The 18203-nt window shown below is 39.7% G+C and overlaps 1 protein-coding gene across 1 annotated transcript in view; it reads left to right on the top strand.

The window, feature by feature from the left end:
* Positions 1-18203, top strand: part of IMPG2 (interphotoreceptor matrix proteoglycan 2) — an 87814-nt gene that overhangs the window by 15656 nt on the left and 53955 nt on the right. Inside the window, exons 4-7 of the mRNA XM_023508059.1 lie at positions 531-562; positions 11350-11399; positions 12917-12999; positions 17563-17724. Of these exons, the coding sequence (XP_023363827.1) occupies positions 531-562; positions 11350-11399; positions 12917-12999; positions 17563-17724 (327 nt within the window). The remainder of the gene's footprint in view (positions 1-530; positions 563-11349; positions 11400-12916; positions 13000-17562; positions 17725-18203) is intronic.

An 18203-nucleotide genomic window follows, 5' to 3' on the forward strand; every position in this document is an offset into this window, starting at 1 on the left:
GAGCGAGCGCAGAGGCTCAGCGTCTGTAGCTCAAGCTGCTAAGGTGCCAGCCACGTACACCAGAGCTGGTGGGTTCGAATCCAGCCTGGGCTGACAAATGATGGTCAACAACAATGATGATTATAACAAAAAAAAACAAAAAATAGCCAGGCATTGTGGTGGGCGCCTGTAGTCTCAGGTGCTTGGGAGACTGAGGCAAGAAAATCGCTTAAGCCCAGGAGTTGGAGATTGCTGTGAGTTGTGATGCCAGTTGGAGCTCTACCCAGGGCAACAGCTTGAGGAACTGTCTCAAAAAGAAAAAAAAAAGCGCAGAAACTTTGGGACACAAACAGAGACAGAATGTTGAGCCATTCCCACAGTTACAAAACAAACTTGGCATGTTAGTACCTGGTTCAATAATTTGTCTAACCTTAGAGATTGGTAACATAGATTCTACTATAATAGGACAGTAGAGGTCTCTATGGAATAAATTTTATTTACTACTTAATGACTTGTTAACTCAGTCATTTTTATATCTTTGTTTTCCTTAGAAACTGACTGACACAGATGAAACTGTGAGCAGGTGAGTGTCTCTTTTTCCCTAAGTTCATGTTTGGCAACATAGATGTGTCACACCTAATTCAAGACTCACTCCAAATTTAATGATGCGTTTCTATTTTCTTACTAGTTCCTGCAATGACCAGGCCTGGGGCTAAGTTCCAAATATTTTTTCTCATCTTTAGGCCACCTCCCTTTCTAGACTGCCCCATAGCCACTGTGCTGTTTACTGTCTGACTTTATCAAGAGGCAGAACTTTTCCTCTCTTGGATAAGAAAACAGGTCTATAGTTTATACAGAATCATCTACTGTTGTTGAGGTTTAAAGGCTAGTGATGAAACTATTCTGAAGTGGTACACCATAGTGGAGGATAGTTTATTATTAATAAAAGGATGGGTGGTAGTAGGCATCAATTGCTTGACTATTAATCTTTACAGTCTTGAAACATAGGAATAGCACAACTTTGATGAATCTATCAGTTCATGACTGTTGGCTCTATTGACCTTTAGGCTTAGGGATAAGGCCATTTCTGACTCCTAGGCAGTAGTAGTACATAGATCACAGAAAATGTGGGATTTCAAGTCTATAGAGATTTACCCAATACTGTCCATCCTCAGAATATCTATATTATGCTAGTGTGTGGGTTGGTTGCACAGGACAGTACCATTAAGGCATGCAATCTAGATCAAAGTCCAGAATTTTGCCTCAAATTAGAGGTAAGGAAAGCGTGCAAAACTAAGTAGGTTGAGTCAGTGTCCAGAGACACAGCTGGGGCTGCGGAATTAAGGCAAAAGCACAGTTGGAGTTTACATGTGTGTGGTAGTGGGGTATATCTAGGTTTCGAATTGAACTTAAGCATTCTAAGAGGAGGGAAGTAGGACTATTTGTTATTTTGTTCATACAGCCAATACTGCCAAGTTTATGCTGAGGCTTGGGATTAAGCTTCTACTTAGATGAGCGGCCATGTGGTCTTTTGGGGGGGGGGTCTCTTCACCACAGAGGGGCAGAGCTCAGTTTCCCTGTGATTGCCATCATAACAGACAGTGGATTAAATATTCTGGTGAGTCCTACCAGTCCCAATAATTTTGACAGCTGTATAGTAAAGGCCTATGCTGGTCCTGACACAGAGAAAGAAATTTGAACAGGGGCTTGAAACAAGGAGCCTGAAGGAACTTGACTATTCCTGGACTCCCCATACTAGTTATTTCTCCTTGATGCTTGCCCCTATTTCGTGTGATAGAGGAGATGGAGCAGAGGGTCAGTTGTGTGGCATCGAGAATCTGTCATGATAAAGTGTTCTGGGTTGGGGATTCTACTTCAGAGACCTGTGTTGATGAAAGATAGTGTTTGGTTGATATTTCTTACCTGTGAATTTGCTGGACTGGTTGGTGGTTGGCTCTCTGTATAGCAATGTGAGGAAAAGGAAAATTATCTAATTTGATAATATAAAAATTTTATGAGCTGGGGTTTATTAGAAAGCACCCCCACATTCAGTAATGGTTCTATTTAAAAATATTTTTTTTTTGAAAAAAAGGTTAAATTATGAAATACCTTACAAGCTCTGACTCTCGTGCTCTAGGAGATGATGGCAAACGCGGTAAGCAAGGCATTGGGAGTGCATCAAAATCCTACATACACACTTAGGACAAGGCATTCAACTTTATTTAGAAAACTGTTAGGCACACATTTTATCTTTGCTAAACTTAATATGTTTAAACTTTTTTTGTTTGTTGACTGCCTAGGCAATATAATCACTTTCTGCTTTTGCCATTCAAAGAATTTTTTGTTGCTGATTATATTGAGAAATAGATCTTCATTTAGTTTTCCACATCAAATATTAGAATTTGTTTACCAATAAAAATGGGTGGTGCCTGTGGCTCTAGGAGTAGGGCACCGGCCCCATATGCTGGAGGTGGCAGGTTCAAACCCACCCCCAGCCAAAAACTGCAAAAAAAAAGTTGTTTGTCAGATTCATTAAAATAAGTCTCATTTAATGAAACGTACTCTACTCTCTGGGGATAGAGTAGGAATACAACTGGCCTGGGAGTCAAAAGAACTTTTCTTTCCACTTCTAATTGGCCACTTGGTTTTAGATGAATCACTTAAAACAGTGTCTTTATTGATCAACTGAAAGGAAGACAACTCATATTTATGATGACATCTCTACCTGAATGTCCAATAGGGATCTCAAACCCAGCATATCCGCAGTTGAACTCCTGATCCTGCCGTGCTCCCACCCTGATTAACTCTACCTGCGGCCTTCTCCATCCCTACTGGTGACAACTTCATTATCAAACCTTTGTGGTCATTCTTTATTTTCCCCTTTTTCTCACACCTCATATCCTATCCATAAGGAAATTATGCTGCCTTTATATTCAAAATACACCTTGAATCTGAGCACTGTTCACCATCTGCTACCATTGGTTGGAGCACCCAGCATCTTTTACTTTTGCAATAGCTTCTTAACAGTTCTAACCCTTTCCCTCTACAGTGCGTTCTCAATACAGCAGCCAGAGTGATTTTGTTATTTCCTTTATTAGTCTTTGTCAGCAAAGGGAATTTTAACATTTGCTTAGAAGGGTGTTTATCAACTTTTCTCTCGGAGTTCCCCAGTGGCAGAAAGTATGGATCGAATGGCTCTAAGAGTTTTTTTCACAAATTCAGACTTCCTTTTCTTTTCTTAAAACGTCATGTACTCTTTTCTATTTTACGTTACAATGTGTCAGTATGTATTTTATATACAATGATTTATTTCCTCTAATACCTCGGAAAACTGGCAGCTTTAGGAATGGAATAGAATTTATCCTGTGGCTTTTGGTGAACTGTTAAATACTGTGAATGTACGTACTATTTAGAAAGATAGCCTTAGAGCAAACAAACATATGTGGGGTTTACCCAGAAACTTTCTATGAAAGCAAAATGTATTCATCATGTAGTTAGTTCTGCTGCATGGTATATATGCTTTCCTAAAAACCATTGAAAATCATGCAATAAAAACTACAGGGCCATTGGGAAAACTGGAGCTAGGAGCACACTAATTAAAACCTTTGTTAATAATACTTAAAAAGAGAGAAACCTAATAAACATGGCAGCACAGTTTAAACATCCCGTGTGGTTAGAAATACATAAATTACATAATCAATATGGCACTTGACTTTGAAGAATCCCTGAAGTGTGCTTGTGAGAGTACAAGTTGGGAAGGTCGTAGCTTGTGAGTTACTGCACAGTGGTGGAAAGAGGGTGATCTGAAGTCAGCTGGGGAGCTGTAACACCAGGTGAGGAGGAGCGTGGTTCCCCGCACAGTTCCGGCAAACTGAAGTCCCTGGAAAATATTTGAGGTGTTGTGCCTGTGCGTGCTTTGTATATTCCTATGTGACCTCTCTTCATCTGGTGACCTAATTGTTTCTCACAGTGAAATTGTGCATAAGTAATGGAGAAATTTGTGTTATGCTCAATTTTTGCTAACATATTAATCATGTTGAAACACATTCACAAATGTCATAGCAGAATTGGCTGTATCTTGTATGTTTCTTGATAAGGCACTGCCTATGCTAGGTATAATAGGGGACTCAAGATATTATTCATTATTCTTAGAAAGTAGGGCGGGTGTAAAAATAACAATACATGCAAACTAAAATAGAAGTGAATTTTGAGAATTTATTTATTTATTTTTTTTGAGACAGAGCCTCAAGCTATCCCCCTGGGTAGAGTGCTGTGGCTTCACAGCTCACAGCAACCTCCAACTCCTGGGCTCAAGCGAGTCTCTTGCCTCAGTCTCCTAAGTAGCTGGGACCACAGGCACCCGCCACAATGCCCGGCTATTTTTTGGTTGCAGCCATCATTGTTGTTTGGCGGGTCCGGACTGGATTCAAACCCGCCACCTTAGGTGTATGTGGCTGGTGCCTTAGCCACTTGAGCCACAGGCGCTGAGCCAATTTTGAGAATTTAAAAGTTTGTATCCTTCCCATGAAACTCAGGTAAATCAGACTGGTATCGGGTGGAAACTGCCAACTGTGTTAGGTGGTGAGAGGGGGTGACCTGGAGCGAGGTTGCTCAGGGAGTGGGAACAAGGGAGTGACCTGAGTATTGACTAAGCTGATCTTTCTCCAATCAGGTATGATAGTCATCCATTAAAATCCTAATTTGCCTACCACTTGTCTATATTCAAATTTATTTTTATGATTTTTTTGGAGATCATTTTTATATTCTCCATGTTAAGAGATTCTTGTATTAGTTTTCTATTTCTACCCAAACTTGGCAGCTTAAAACCACATAGACTTCTTATCTTATGATTTTGTGGTTTGGTTCAGAAATCTCTTAGGGGTTTCAAAGTATTGAGAGGGTTGCATTTCTCTCCAGAAGCCGTAGGGAGAATCTGTTTTCTTGCCTTTTCCAGCTACTAGAGACCACCCACATTTCTTGGCTAACCACCCTCTTCCATTTTTTTTTTTAATTTGTTTGTGGTTTTTAGCCAGGGTGGGGTTTGAACCCGCCACCTCCAGTATATGGGGCCACCGCCCTACTCCTTTGAGCCATAGGTACCTCCTACCCTCTGCCATTTTCAAAGCCAGCAATTCAAGTTTGGTCAAGTCTTTCTCCTGTTATATCACTCTGACTTTTTTCTACCTTCCTCTTCCAAAGTTAAGGGATCTTGTGATTACATTGGGCCTACTGTATATCCCAGGATACTATGCCTATTTTAAGACCAGCTGATTAGCAATCTTAATTCTATCTGCAGCCTTAATTCCTCTTTGCCATGTAACCTGGCCCATTCACAGGTTCTGGGGATTAAGATACGGACATCTTTGGAAGGCTATTATTTTGCCTCTCACACTTCTTCTGTGTAATTTAAATTGTAGGACTCCCTGTGAATTCTAACTCATTTGCTCATGTATGACTTATAATAAGTATCCTGCTCTATCCCATTTTAAGCTCTCCCCACTATCATTTGCCAATTCTCTTAAGTAAACATTTTTCACCTGTATTCAGCATGTACTGCATTCCCTCTTTTCTTAGAAGCCTCGGCCTTTCATTGTTTTTCTCTCCTGAGTCTTCAACATCTGTCTTTACTAACTCTTTCTTTAGCATTGGTATTTAAACATGCTCAGGTCTCTCCCATGTTATCTCTTTTAAAAAAGGCTCTCTCTCTTGGCTGGGTATGGTGGTTCATGGCTGTAATCCTAACTCTCTGGGAGACCAAGGTGGGTGGATTGCTTGAGCTTAGGAGTTTGAGAACTGCCTGAGGAAGAGTGAGACCCCGTCTCTAAAAATAGCTGTGCATTGTGGTAGGTACCTGTAGTCCCAACTACTTGGGAAGCTGAGGCAGGAGGATTTATCTCTCTCTCTCTCTCTCTTTTTTTAATGTATTTTTTATACTTTTATTATCAGGTTTGGGTACTAAGGTATTGTTAACTTTACAAAATAAATTGGAGATATTTAAATATTTTCCTATGGCCTTAAAGATTGGACAGGACTCATTGATGAAACCTCTTGGTCTCTTTAAACATGGTAGTTTTTTTTTTTTTTAGGGACAGAGTCTCACTTTGTTGCCCTGAGTAGAGTGCCTTGACGTCAGAGCTCACAGCAACTTCCAGCACTTGGTTTTAGGCAATTCTCTTGCCTCAGCCTCCCAAGTAGCTGGGGAGGATTTATCTCTTAAGCCTAGGAATGTGAGGTTGCTGTGAGCTATGACATTATAGCACTCTGCTGAAGGCGACAAAATGAGACTCTGTCTCAAAAAAAAAAAAAAAAAAGCTCTCCTCAAACACTTGCCTCTACTATAGCTAGACATTTTCAAAGAATCTCCCAGTGACTGTTTAACTCTCTGCTATCTGGTTTTACTGTATGTCCTCAGTAACCAGTACAAGGCCTGGCCTAGGATATGTGGTTGCTAAATATTTGTTAAATGAATACTAGATTTCTGCCAGTCACCCAAGTCAGATTTCTGGTGATATTCTCAGCATGAGGACTGCTCTTTGGGAATTTTTGTAAATGCATGCCTCAGTTAACCTTTGTAGTTGAGGAGGTCTGTCATGGATCGCAAAGCCAAATAGAATTTTTTAAGCCAACATTTCATTCTGTTTGGTATGACACGTGTCAGTGTTCCATTAGCCCCTGTTTTCTCATATTATCTGCTTAGCACTTCATACTTTTCATAATGCTTCTGTGTATGTCTTATTTAGCTTTCATCAACACGGTTGTGAAATAGGAGGCTGTTTCTGCCTTAGAGGTTAAGTACTTGAGGCCCAGAGTAGGTAAGGTATTTTCACAAAGTTAATGATACAACTTGGACTAGCACCTAGTGATACCGGAATTCCAGGCTCTTGGTCTCGGTGGTTCAAAGAATGAAGCAACGACCACAGGATCAGCAGTAGGTTAGGTTTTATTTAACAATACAAGTGTTACAGCTCTCACAAAGAACCAAACCTCCTTGCTCTTCTGCTCTCTTTTGGAGGTCTGTGTTTGGGTTCTCTGCTTAGGGGCTTATATAGTGGTAGGTCCTTGTGAGTTATGGTCAGTTGTCCAATGAGCTTTCAGGTCTTGAAAACAGACCAATCAGGAGCAGGTTTTGGAAACAGAGCAATCAGGGATGCACTGGAGGAATTGACTTGCCAGAAGTCCACGTGAGGAGACAGCATGGTGCCAGTGTCTTCTCCTGTGAGTTCGCAGCCACAACAGCAATAGGTCCAGGGCCAAGGTGGCTGGTCTTGGTGCCACCTTGTTTGGCATCATTAGGATTCTGAGACCCCTCACCTTGAGCTCTTTTGCTGTCACATGCTGATGACAGTAAAAGATTCAAGAGCAAAGCAAAGTCTAGAAAGTAATGAAGGTAAGTAATAATCTACATAGGAACCTATGTCTGGCTTGTTTCACTGTCTTTAAACTTATGTTCTATGTGGCTGCGAGTGTCCTTTCATACAATCCCACCTGAATTCCTCTGACATGATTAAAAGTGGTGGTGAAGAATGAACAGTGATGTGCTGGGTGAGACGAGGAAATGAGACAGTAGGGGGTTGTTTGCTGCTGGTATTAAGCTAAAGGTCTGAGTTGAACAAGTTTCAAATTTGTGGTTTGGCTTAGAAATGAAGTAGTATTTCTGTCACTAAACTCAATACACCTATGTGTTCTAGTGCTGTTGTGAGTGACATTTTAAGGGATCCTTGCAAGAGGTGTACTTAATGAAAAAATGTAAAAACAGTCTTGTTGTTAAGTGTTCTTTACTGTCTTTTGAAAGGAGAGTGGGAGGGTAAGGGATTAAGAGTTGGCGTGTTACACAAGTGATTTAAATTACTGACAGTTTCCTACTTCCCATCATTAAAATAATGTCATTTTGAATTTAGTAAGGTGAATCTGGTTCCGCTGAAGTGCTTCTCCATACTGAATGCTTGCTTTAGTTAGAGAATAAGTTTAAATTTGATTTTTCTGTGAGGGACAATTTGGCCCACCCCAGGTGAGGTTTAATTTCTCTTCCATCTTATCCCAACATCCTGTTCTAGTTACTGTGTTTGTGCTGTCATCCCTTTGCCTACCTTATTCCTCATTGCCTGGTTGCTATCCATAGGTCTCCAGCTCTGATCAGGATCCCCTTCTTCTTTTTAGGACCTTATGTATTTTGACTTTTTGGGTATTTCCATAGGCCACAATCATGAAGGCTAAGTGAAACCCTTTTGAAGAGTCTGAGCCACACAGGGGCCATGTTGTGAGGCAGTGAATTGATGTGGGTAAGAGGGAGGTTTCTGGGACTCAGTGGGCCTATTTTACATCACGGCTTCTCCATTGGCTAGCTGTGTGATCCACATCAAATAATTCTTAATCTCTCCTAGCGTTAGTCCCTCATCTGTCTAAATGGGGATAATAAGATCTCTTTTTTAAGATGGTTTTCAGAATTAAGTGATTTAACCAAATTAAGCACTCAGCACAGTGCTTGACACGTGATGAGGGCTCAGTTAATTCAATTGTAATTATTCTTCCTGTGGAAGGGAACTGGAGACAGAACTTTTGTGTGAGCCTAGGAAAATTGCTTTGCCAATTTGGACCTCATGTTTTTCATCGGTGAAATGAAGGTATTGAGAAGAGGGTACTGCCTTATGGACAACTGACAGGCACTATTCAGGCTTGAGCTGATATCTGTTCCAAATGCATCTGAATGACTTTTTTTTTTTTAGCTCTATCTTCAGTCCAAGAAGCCTCCTGATGTTTTTTCATCATTCAGGCCTTATTCTGTTCATCAAAGTGATTTGTCCATATTTTATCTTCCTTTAGGTTCTTCTAGATGATAGCTCACTTAGTAAGTAATTTCATGCAAGTGTGCTCTAAATAACCAATAATGATAGGTTTAGTTTAACAGTTAAATATATGTTTTAGATAGTATTTTTAAAAATCAGATGTATAATTATGGTGAAATTTTTCCTTTTTTTTTCTTTCTGAGATACGGTCTTGCTTTCTTTCTCCAGGGCTAGAATGTAGTGGCATCATCATAGTTCACTGCAACCTCCTGGGCTTGAGTGATCCTTGTGCCTCCCAAATAGCTGGGACTATGCCCAGCAGAGTTTTCTATTTTTTTGTAGAGATGCTCTTGCTCAGACTGGTCTTGAACTCCTAGCCTCAAGTGATCCTCCTGGTTCAGCCTTCCAAAGTGTTAAGAAATCTCACCACACTGACTGAGATTTCTTTTCTTAACTTGCTGATTCTCAGCTTTCCTTCCAAAGCCTGGAGGTTTAGAGAACATGCCCCTAGTTGACCCTCCCACTCCAGCTTCAATAGCAAAATGCCTTTGAATTATCATATTTTCTCTTAATATTCATTCAAACTTTATATTGTACTGTATACCATGTTTGTTATAATGTTAAAATGTCCTGTTTATCTGTTGGCTTTCAGTTCCTCTTATGACCTAATTTTGAGCAGCAGGGTAATCTAAAAGAGTGGTTCTGGAGATGGGTCTTACTGGCACCTGGGCAAGTCCAGGAGGGAAACTTTTTTGTTTTGCAGTTTTTGGCCGGGGCCAGTTTTGAACCCACCACCTCCAGTATATGGGGCTGGCGCCCTACTCCTTGGGTCACAGGCACCACCCTAGGAGGGAGGCATTTTTAATTGTGATCAAATCACCATAGGAGGCTGGCTTGTGTAATGTTGAAGACAGTTTTTAATTTCAGCTATGATTTGAAAACTGACACTGTTACCACTGATCTGGTACTTCTGGAAAAGGTTAATGGAACAACCCTTTCACCTTAGGACATTTTTGTGGGTCATTGAAGTTTTGAGATACACAAAAACTAAGAAATGTAAAATCTGCATAGATGGACATAAAAGAAGCCCTCCCAGTAGCACCAATAAGCCAAGCAAGTTGAAACTTGGATGGGTGGATCAGAAACCCACTAGTGACTGGGTTTCTTGAAAGTGCAATAATGGACCATAACACAGTCTGTCTCGAAACTTTTGTAGTGACCAGCATATACAAATGTTATTGTTAACATCCCCAATTCACTATAGTTTAACCTTATACCTTTGGGATCTGTGAAAGTCTGGACTAGTGGAAACCTACTGTCTTTCCTTTCAGAGCAGGGATTTCTCAGATTGTCATCTCTTCTGATCTTTGCTTGTAGTCGCAGGACGGCTTGGTGAAAGGTCAGCTATGAGACCTAACTAACACCTGTCAACAGTGTGGCCAATATAAGTCATTTCTCTAAACTTGACTTTCTTTACATAAAAAGATTCATCCCAAGAGGATGTGATTCACGGACATTTGCTTCCCCGGGCAGCCAGTATTCTCCTGTCGGCTACTTACCACATTTGTAGTCATCTATCTGGTGTCTGCATTGTCCATAGGACAGTAACCTTCACTGACCATGGGTGTTTTGCTCACTGCTTGGTACATAGTACCATTTAGTCATTCATTCCAACAGTATCTTTTTAATGCCTACTAAAAGGCCGATGCCGTTTTAGGTAGTGGAAATATAACAGGAATACGGCAGGCAAGGTCCCTAAGCTCATGGAATTAGATTCTGAATGCATGCTTGTTCAGTAGAGGTTACCGTGATGATGGAAGTGTTCTTCGCTGTAGTCCAGTATGGTAACCATTAGCCACATGTGGCTACTGAGCATTTGAAATGTGGCCAGTGAGAATGAGGAACTGAATTTTTAACTTTGCTTAATTTTAATGAGTTTAAATTACTGCACATGTCCAGCAGCTTCCATAATTAGACAATACTGTTCTAGAGAATTAAGGGATGGGAACAGAAATAAGTAGATAAATACCAAAATTTAACATAGTGATAGACTTGAAAAGAAATACAGGGTGATGAAATAGTAAGTGGGGAAGTACTTCAGGTAGGTGCTTCTAGTTGAATAAGCATCAATAAATGTAAAATAAACAAATTGTGAGTACTAATTCTTTTTTAACTGTGCTAAATGGTACTTTTTTTTTGAGACAGAGTCTCACTTGTTGCCCTTGGTAGACTGCCGTGGTGTCATAGGTCACAGCAACCTCAAACTCCTGGGCTTGAGTGATTCTCTTGCCTCAGCCTCCCAAGTAGCTGGGATTACAGGCGCCTGCCACAGTGCCCAGCTATTTTTTGGTTGTAGTTGTCATTGTTGTTTGGCAGGCTCAGGCTGTATTTGAACCCGCCAGCTCCGGTGTATGTGGCAGGCACCCTTGCTCTGAGCTACAGGCTCCAAGCCTGTTAACTGGTACTTTGTTTTAGGAATCCTTATTTGAAGGACTAGTTATTTCCTTTCAGAAAAAAAAAACCTCATATCCCAAAGGAAATCCTCACATTTCTAACATTTTGTTAAGAGCAACTTTTTTTTCCCTAGCCCTAAACCATCATCTCCAGTTCCTGTTGGTGATACTTCAACATTGGGAGGTATGCTTTTGTGCCTTTATTCATTTTTCTTTTTAAAATTATTTATAGTTTAAGAGAGTCTTGTAAATAAGTATGTTTTTTTCAGTTGACATTTAAAAAAATATGTGGTTTCTGTGTATGCTGTTTGAGACTATCAAGAAAAAGTAATTATTTTCACTAGTTTCATTATGTTGTTGGCATTTAAAAATGTGAAATTGTTAAGTATAATACAAATCAAAACACCATTTAAAACAAGTGTGTGGCCTAATGAATTATTTTAAGGCAAACACTCTGTAACCACTACCTATGGCAAAAAGTAGAACCTTTCTGGCCTCAGCCTTTGACTTTTGTCTTATAGAGTTTTTCAAAGTAAGAATTTTTATGATTGCATTTTGTGATATAGTTTAATATATTGACCCCTATATTTCATTAATAGCACATTAGTAGTAGCTTTATTTATTTTTTATATTTTTTTGAGACAGAGTCTCAAGCTCTTGCCCTGGGTAGAGTGCTATGGCATCATAGCTCACAGAACCTCCAACTCTTGGGCTCAAGTGATTCTCTTGCCTCAGTTTTTCTATTTTTAGTAGAGACAGGGTCTTGCTTTTGCTCAGGCTGGTCTCAAACTCTTGAGCTCAAGTAATCCACCTGTCTCTATCTCTCAGGATGCTAGGATTACAGGCGTGAGCCACTGTGCCCTGCCAGTAGTAGCTTTATTTTTAATTAAAAAAAACACAGATGTCTCTGTACAGGCTCATTTTATTGCACTATGCTTTATTGTGCCTCGCAGATACTGTGTTTTTACAAATTCAAAATTTGTGGCAATCCTGCACTGAGCAAGTCTATCAGTGCCATTTTTCCAAGAGCATGTGCTCATTTGGTGTTCTTATGTAAGTGTTTTTTATTAATAAAACATTTTTAATTAAGGCATGTATGTTGTTTTATAGACATAATGCTATCACACACTTAACACATTGTAGTACAGTGTAAACCTATCTTTTATATGCACTGGGAAGCCAAAAAAAAAAAAAAAGTGCAGTATCTTTGATGTATGCCTGTATTAGAAATTGCAAACTTGTACAAAAGCAGACTAGCAAAGTGAGGCCCATTTTCAATACTTACCATTTTGTGGCCAATCTCCAACTGTCACCCACTCCCCACCCCCCCCGTCCCCCCCGTTACTTCTTTCATTATCTGTCCTGTTAACGGGATAGCTCCGTAAGGGTAGGAACTTTGTCTTTCTATCCCTAGCACCTTGTGCAGACCCTGGCATGTACTAGGTATTCAATAAATGCTTTTTGAATGAGTCATAATTATTTCTTGTTCTGAGAAGATTCTGTGAAATGTGTTTTGATGTTAGAATTTACTGAATTTCTACAAAAAGCAAGCAACTTATAGAAATGATTTTTGTAGTCAGTTCCTATACTTGATCTTAGCCAGAAGGCTGAGAAGCGATTAACTCAGTTCCTTATTCGTGATGTGAATTTCAACTTAGTCAGGGACTGAATTCATATATATATTTTTGTTTTCTTATTTAGGTGGTGCTCTCAGTGTTTCATATCCAGAGGTGGCCTCCTACGAAGGTGCCTCAGAGAGCAGCTTGGAAAGGCCAGATGAGAGTGTGAGTTATGCTCTATTCTGTAAATTAGTTTTTAATGTGAAGAATAGTGGTTAAGAGAGAGTTTATATTCCACTGCTGGACTACACAGGACTTCATGTAGTACACTGTTATAGCAATGTTGTAGATTCTAAAAGCAGCACATTGAAAAGAATCTGAAGCTGGTCATGGTGACAAATGCCTGTAGTCCCTACTTGGGAGGCTGAGGTGGGAGGATTACTTGAGCCCAGGAGTTTGAGGCTATAATGAACTATGATTGTGCCGCCGCACTCCAGCCTGGCTGACAGAGAACACCATCTCTAAAAAAGTAAAATAGAATTAAAAAAATCTGAGATTCCTTGGAGAGCTGAATAAATATTTTATTTGTGAGTTCTTGGTGAGAGAGGGCTTCAAGTTGTGAATGAGATAACATGGGGCTTGGGGGACTGTCATAAGGGAAGCCCACTGCCTCTTGTGGACTGGGCAACATGATTTACTAAGGTGGTTTTTGCCTATGTTCTTTTATCCCTTAATAGACCAGGTGTTAGTCTTCTCTTCTATAGGGAAAAATAATAGAGATTTTATGTAGCTTAGAAATCAACAATTACCATGCATTTAAGAGCACTATTATTAGTAGGAACCTGTCTACCAAACAACATCAGATCCTTTAGCTAAGTCACCATCACAAAAAATATTACACATTAACAAAAAAATGACACACTGCCCAGGAAGATAGAAATAACTATTTTGTTAAATTCTGTATTTAAAAATTGGCAGTTGGCTCAGTGCCTGTGGCTCAAGTGGCTAAGGTGGCAGCCACGTATACCTAAGGTGGTGGGTTCGAATCCAGCCCGGGCCTGCCAAACAACAATGACGGCTGCAACCAAAAAGTAGCCGGGTGTTGTGGCGGGTGCCTGTGGTCCCAGCTACTTGGGAGACTGAGGCAGAAGACTTGCTTGAGCCCAGGAGTTGGAAGTTGCTGTGAGCTGTGATGCCATGGCACTCTACCCAGGGAGACAGCTTGAGGCTCTGTCAAAAAAAAAAAAATTGGCAGTTCATAATCCTAGTGTATTTAGTATAGAGTAAACACTAACTGAACATATTCCCAGGAAAGATGCAATTTAGTTACCTTGTTCCTTCCCTTCCCAACTTGGGCATTTTAACTTATATGCCATCAAGTGAAGTCAACCTGCCTCTCCTTGCCCTACCCATTACTGAACAAGGCTGGTGGTAACTTGAGATCCCTAGAGTGAACACCTGAATTAATACTTTCACCTGAAGTATAACCTTGTCCCAAGTAGGCGGTGCTAGAAAATATTGGCATTTTATAAATACAATAGAACCTCTGCAAGTTGACTACCCAAGGGACTGTAAAAAACTGATCAGCATATGGAGGTGGTCAACATAAGGAACTGAGTCTGCTGTATGGTATGTACATGTGATGCATGTCCAGTCTTTGAAAATTAGGTCAATTTAAGGGGTGTCCAAGCTGCGGCCTGCTTGGCATGCAGAATATTTAAGGCCTGTATTGCAAATATTATGCATAGACTTTTTTTTTTTTTGAGACAGAGCCTCAAGCTGTTGCCCTGAGTAGAGTGCTGTGACATTGCAGCTCACAGCAACCTCCAATTCCTGGGTTTAAGGGATTTTCTTGCCTCAGCCTCCCAAGTAGCTGGGACTATAGGCACCCACTGCAATGCCCAGCTATTTTTTGGTTGTAGTTGTCATTGTTGTTTGGCAGGCCCGGGCTGGATTCAAACCTGCCAGCTCTGGTGTATGTGGCTAGCACCTTAGCCGCGTGAGCTACAGGCACAGAGCTGACTTTTTTTTTTTTTTTTTTAACTCATCAGCTTTTTTTTGTGTTTGCATTTTTAACATGTGCCCCAAGACAAACTCTTCTTTCAAAGTGCGGCAGGAAAGAAAAGGTCAGATGGTTGGACTCCCCTGATAGTATGAGATAGAATTCATTGTAATAGAAATAAAGGAATTGTGTGGAATGAATTAATATCTGAAACAGAGTACCATTAGGAAACAAAACGGTGTAGAGAACCCTAACAAAAATTAGATTGCCTGTACCTCTAGTTCAAAATGAAGCCCAAGGGATAGTTTTATAGTTCAGTTATTTTCCTAATGTATTTTTGGATCTTCTCTCCTAGAAATTGTATGCTGTATTTGTGTTTTGTTGGTAGTTACCCTATAAGTCATAACGTGTATTTAACTTAACAAAAGCTTAAGCTTTTCAACATTTTTGTTTTATTCTGAGCAATGTAGGAACATTAGAAAATTGTAATTCAAAAGATCATCCTTCTGACTTATATGCTATTTTTCAATATGTTTGTTCTTTCTCTTTCTCTCTCTCTCTTTTTTTTTTTTTTTTTTGAGACAGTCTCAAAGCTATTGCCCTGGGTAGAGTGCCGTGGTGTCATATCTCACAGAAACCTCCAACTCTTGGGCTCAAGCAATTCTCTTGCCTCAGTTTTTCTATTTTTAGTAGAGACAGGGTCTTACTTTTGCTCAGGCTGGTCTCGAACTCATGAGCTCAAGAAATCCACCCGCCTCAATCTCCCAGAATGCAAAGATTACAGGCGTGAGCCACCGCACCTGGCCTCCCTTTCTCTTTTTAATCTTACAGATTAGACTGTATTATATTTGATTTATACAGTTAAAGTTTGTTTCCCATTTACCCAGATGTTTACTACTTCATTTCCTTAAAGTTATTTTTTGCATTTCAGACCTTTCTTCTGCAATGACTTCCCTTCTGATATATGTAATTCTGGTATTACTTTATCAAAAGTTTCTTGGCTGGGCATGGTGGCTCATGCCTGTAATACCAGAATTTGGGAGGCTGAGGTGGGTAGGTGGCCTGAGCACCTGGGTTTGAGACCAGCCTAAGCCAGAGTGAGACCCCATCTCTAAAAATAGCTGGGTGTTGTGGCAGGTGCCAGGAGTCCCAGCTACAAGGGAGGCTGAGGCAAGATTATCGCTTGAGCCCAAGAGATTGAGGTTGCTGTGAGCTGTGACACCACATCACTCTACTGAGGGCAACAGAGTGAGACTCTGTCTCAAAAAAAAAAAAAAAAAAGAGTTTCTCACTGGTTCAGTCTCAGTTTTGATCACCTGAAAATTTCTTCTTTATCTTCTAATTCTAGAAACATATCTTAAATCTATATCCAAATCTGGAATGAGAGCTTTTTTTGTCGAAGTTTTGTTTTATTATCTTCTGACTTGTATTGTTATTACTTCAGCCTTCACTTTAGGTAATCTGGTTGTTTTCTTTGGCTGTTTTTAAGATATATATCTTCAAATATATGTGTGGGTGTATACACACACACATGCATCTATATTTGAGATTCTGCAGTTTCACAGAGTGGGTACAGGTCTGTACTGATGTTTATTTGTTTTGCTTTGGATTTGTTGTATTTCCTTAATGTGAGGCTTTATGTCTAACATAAATTCTGAGAAATTCTTAGCTGTTATCTCTTGTGATTAGGTTATATGTCTGGCCTCATTTTCTCTCTCTTGTGTCTTAGTTAATAACATTCACTTTTTGTCTTTCTCTGTTACATTTAGTTCTGTCTTCTGCTTTTCTTTCAATTTAGTCTTATGTGTTTTTCAAACTGTCCACTGAGTTTTTGGAACTCACTGGGAGTATGTTTTTTTTTCTTTTTTTTTTGAGACAGCGTCTCACTATGTTGCCCTCAATAGAGTGCGTGGCATCACAGCTCGCAGCAACCTCAAACTCTTGGGCTTAGGCAATTCTCTTGCCGAAGTCTCCCAAGTAGCTGGGGCTACAGGTGCCTGCCACAATGCCCGGCTATTTTTTCTGTTGCAGTTGTTTAGCTGGTCTGGTCCGGGTTCGAATCTGCCACCCTCGGTGTATGTGGCTGGTGTCTTACTCACTGTGCTACAGGCACCGAGCCCGAGAGGGAGTATTTGATCTCACTTTCCAGCGTGGATAGGCCTTCTACTTTGTGTTCTACCCCCTGGTGGTGTCTAAAACCAAAGCCTAGGTCGCAAAGGATCGCAGATGCTCCATGAAAACTGGCACCTTCAACACTGAATCACCACTCTGTGATTTTGCAGAATATCTTATTTTTACATGTATTAGGATGAGTATTTCAAAATAATAAATGCCTGTATTTAAAAAAAATTTCCTTGTAAACTTTTTGATTTGTTATTATTTACAGGTAAAACTCACATAAACCAAACTTCTTTGGGCTCTTCAATGATTTTTAAAAGTTTAAAGGGGCTCTATGACCAAAAGTTTGAGAACTACCCTTCTAGGCTAATTTTAAATGATAATTATAGCATAGTCAACTCCTTTTTTACTCCCTTTTTTACATTCTTTTTTACTTTCACCTGAACTGTTTAGTTTGTGTTCAAAGGATGTACAAATGCATAGTAATTTTAATATTCACCTATGTCTTATAAAGTATATCCAGTTTGTTACAAAGTCAAGGGTATAAAAGGTTGTCATCAGAAGTTGCCTTAGGCCCTATATCTGCCACATTGTAGGCAATATCAATAAATATTTGTTGACTGAATGAATACACATTGACATTTATTGTTCTTTCTCTAAAAATCCAGATTAGCAATGAAATTGAGAGTGTGATAGAAGAAACCACAAAACCAGCAACGGAACAGATTGCAGAATTCAGTATCCACCTTTTGGGAAAGCAATACAGTGAGGAACTACAGGACCCCTCCGGTGTCCACTACCAGCACCTTGTGGAAGACTTTATTTCAGAGGTGGGTGGTTTGTTTGTTTGTTTAAATAAAGAAGATAGTTTGCTGATGATCTGAGTTTTTTATATTCACAACAGTGTTAAAAGGTAAATTTAGGATTCAAGCTGTTTATTTACTTGGTTCCTGGGGTGTTGACTTAGCCATTTCTTTGGAAAGCTCTGTGAAAAGTTCACAAAATAGAGGAGTTCTTTCATAGGAACAAAAATTTCCCTGCTAATAAATAAATGTTATTGCTCACCTTTCCTGTGTAGCCAAGGAAAAATGTATTCTGTGGCATGGTTTTGACTTAACACTATATGGAGAAATGAATTTCTTTGAGAAACTACATATGGTGTATTGTTTTTCTTAAGAAAACAGTAAATTTGATTTCTTTTAATTTCATCTTTATTATTATTATTATTATTTAATTTATTGTTGGGGGATTCACTGAGGGTACAAGAAACCAGGTTTCACTGATGAGTATCACTTTTTATTTATTTATT

This window comes from Otolemur garnettii, unplaced genomic scaffold (genome assembly GCF_000181295.1).
Source record: "Otolemur garnettii isolate 467f Iridium unplaced genomic scaffold, OtoGar3 scaffold00220, whole genome shotgun sequence".
Lineage (NCBI taxonomy): Eukaryota > Metazoa > Chordata > Mammalia > Primates > Galagidae > Otolemur > Otolemur garnettii.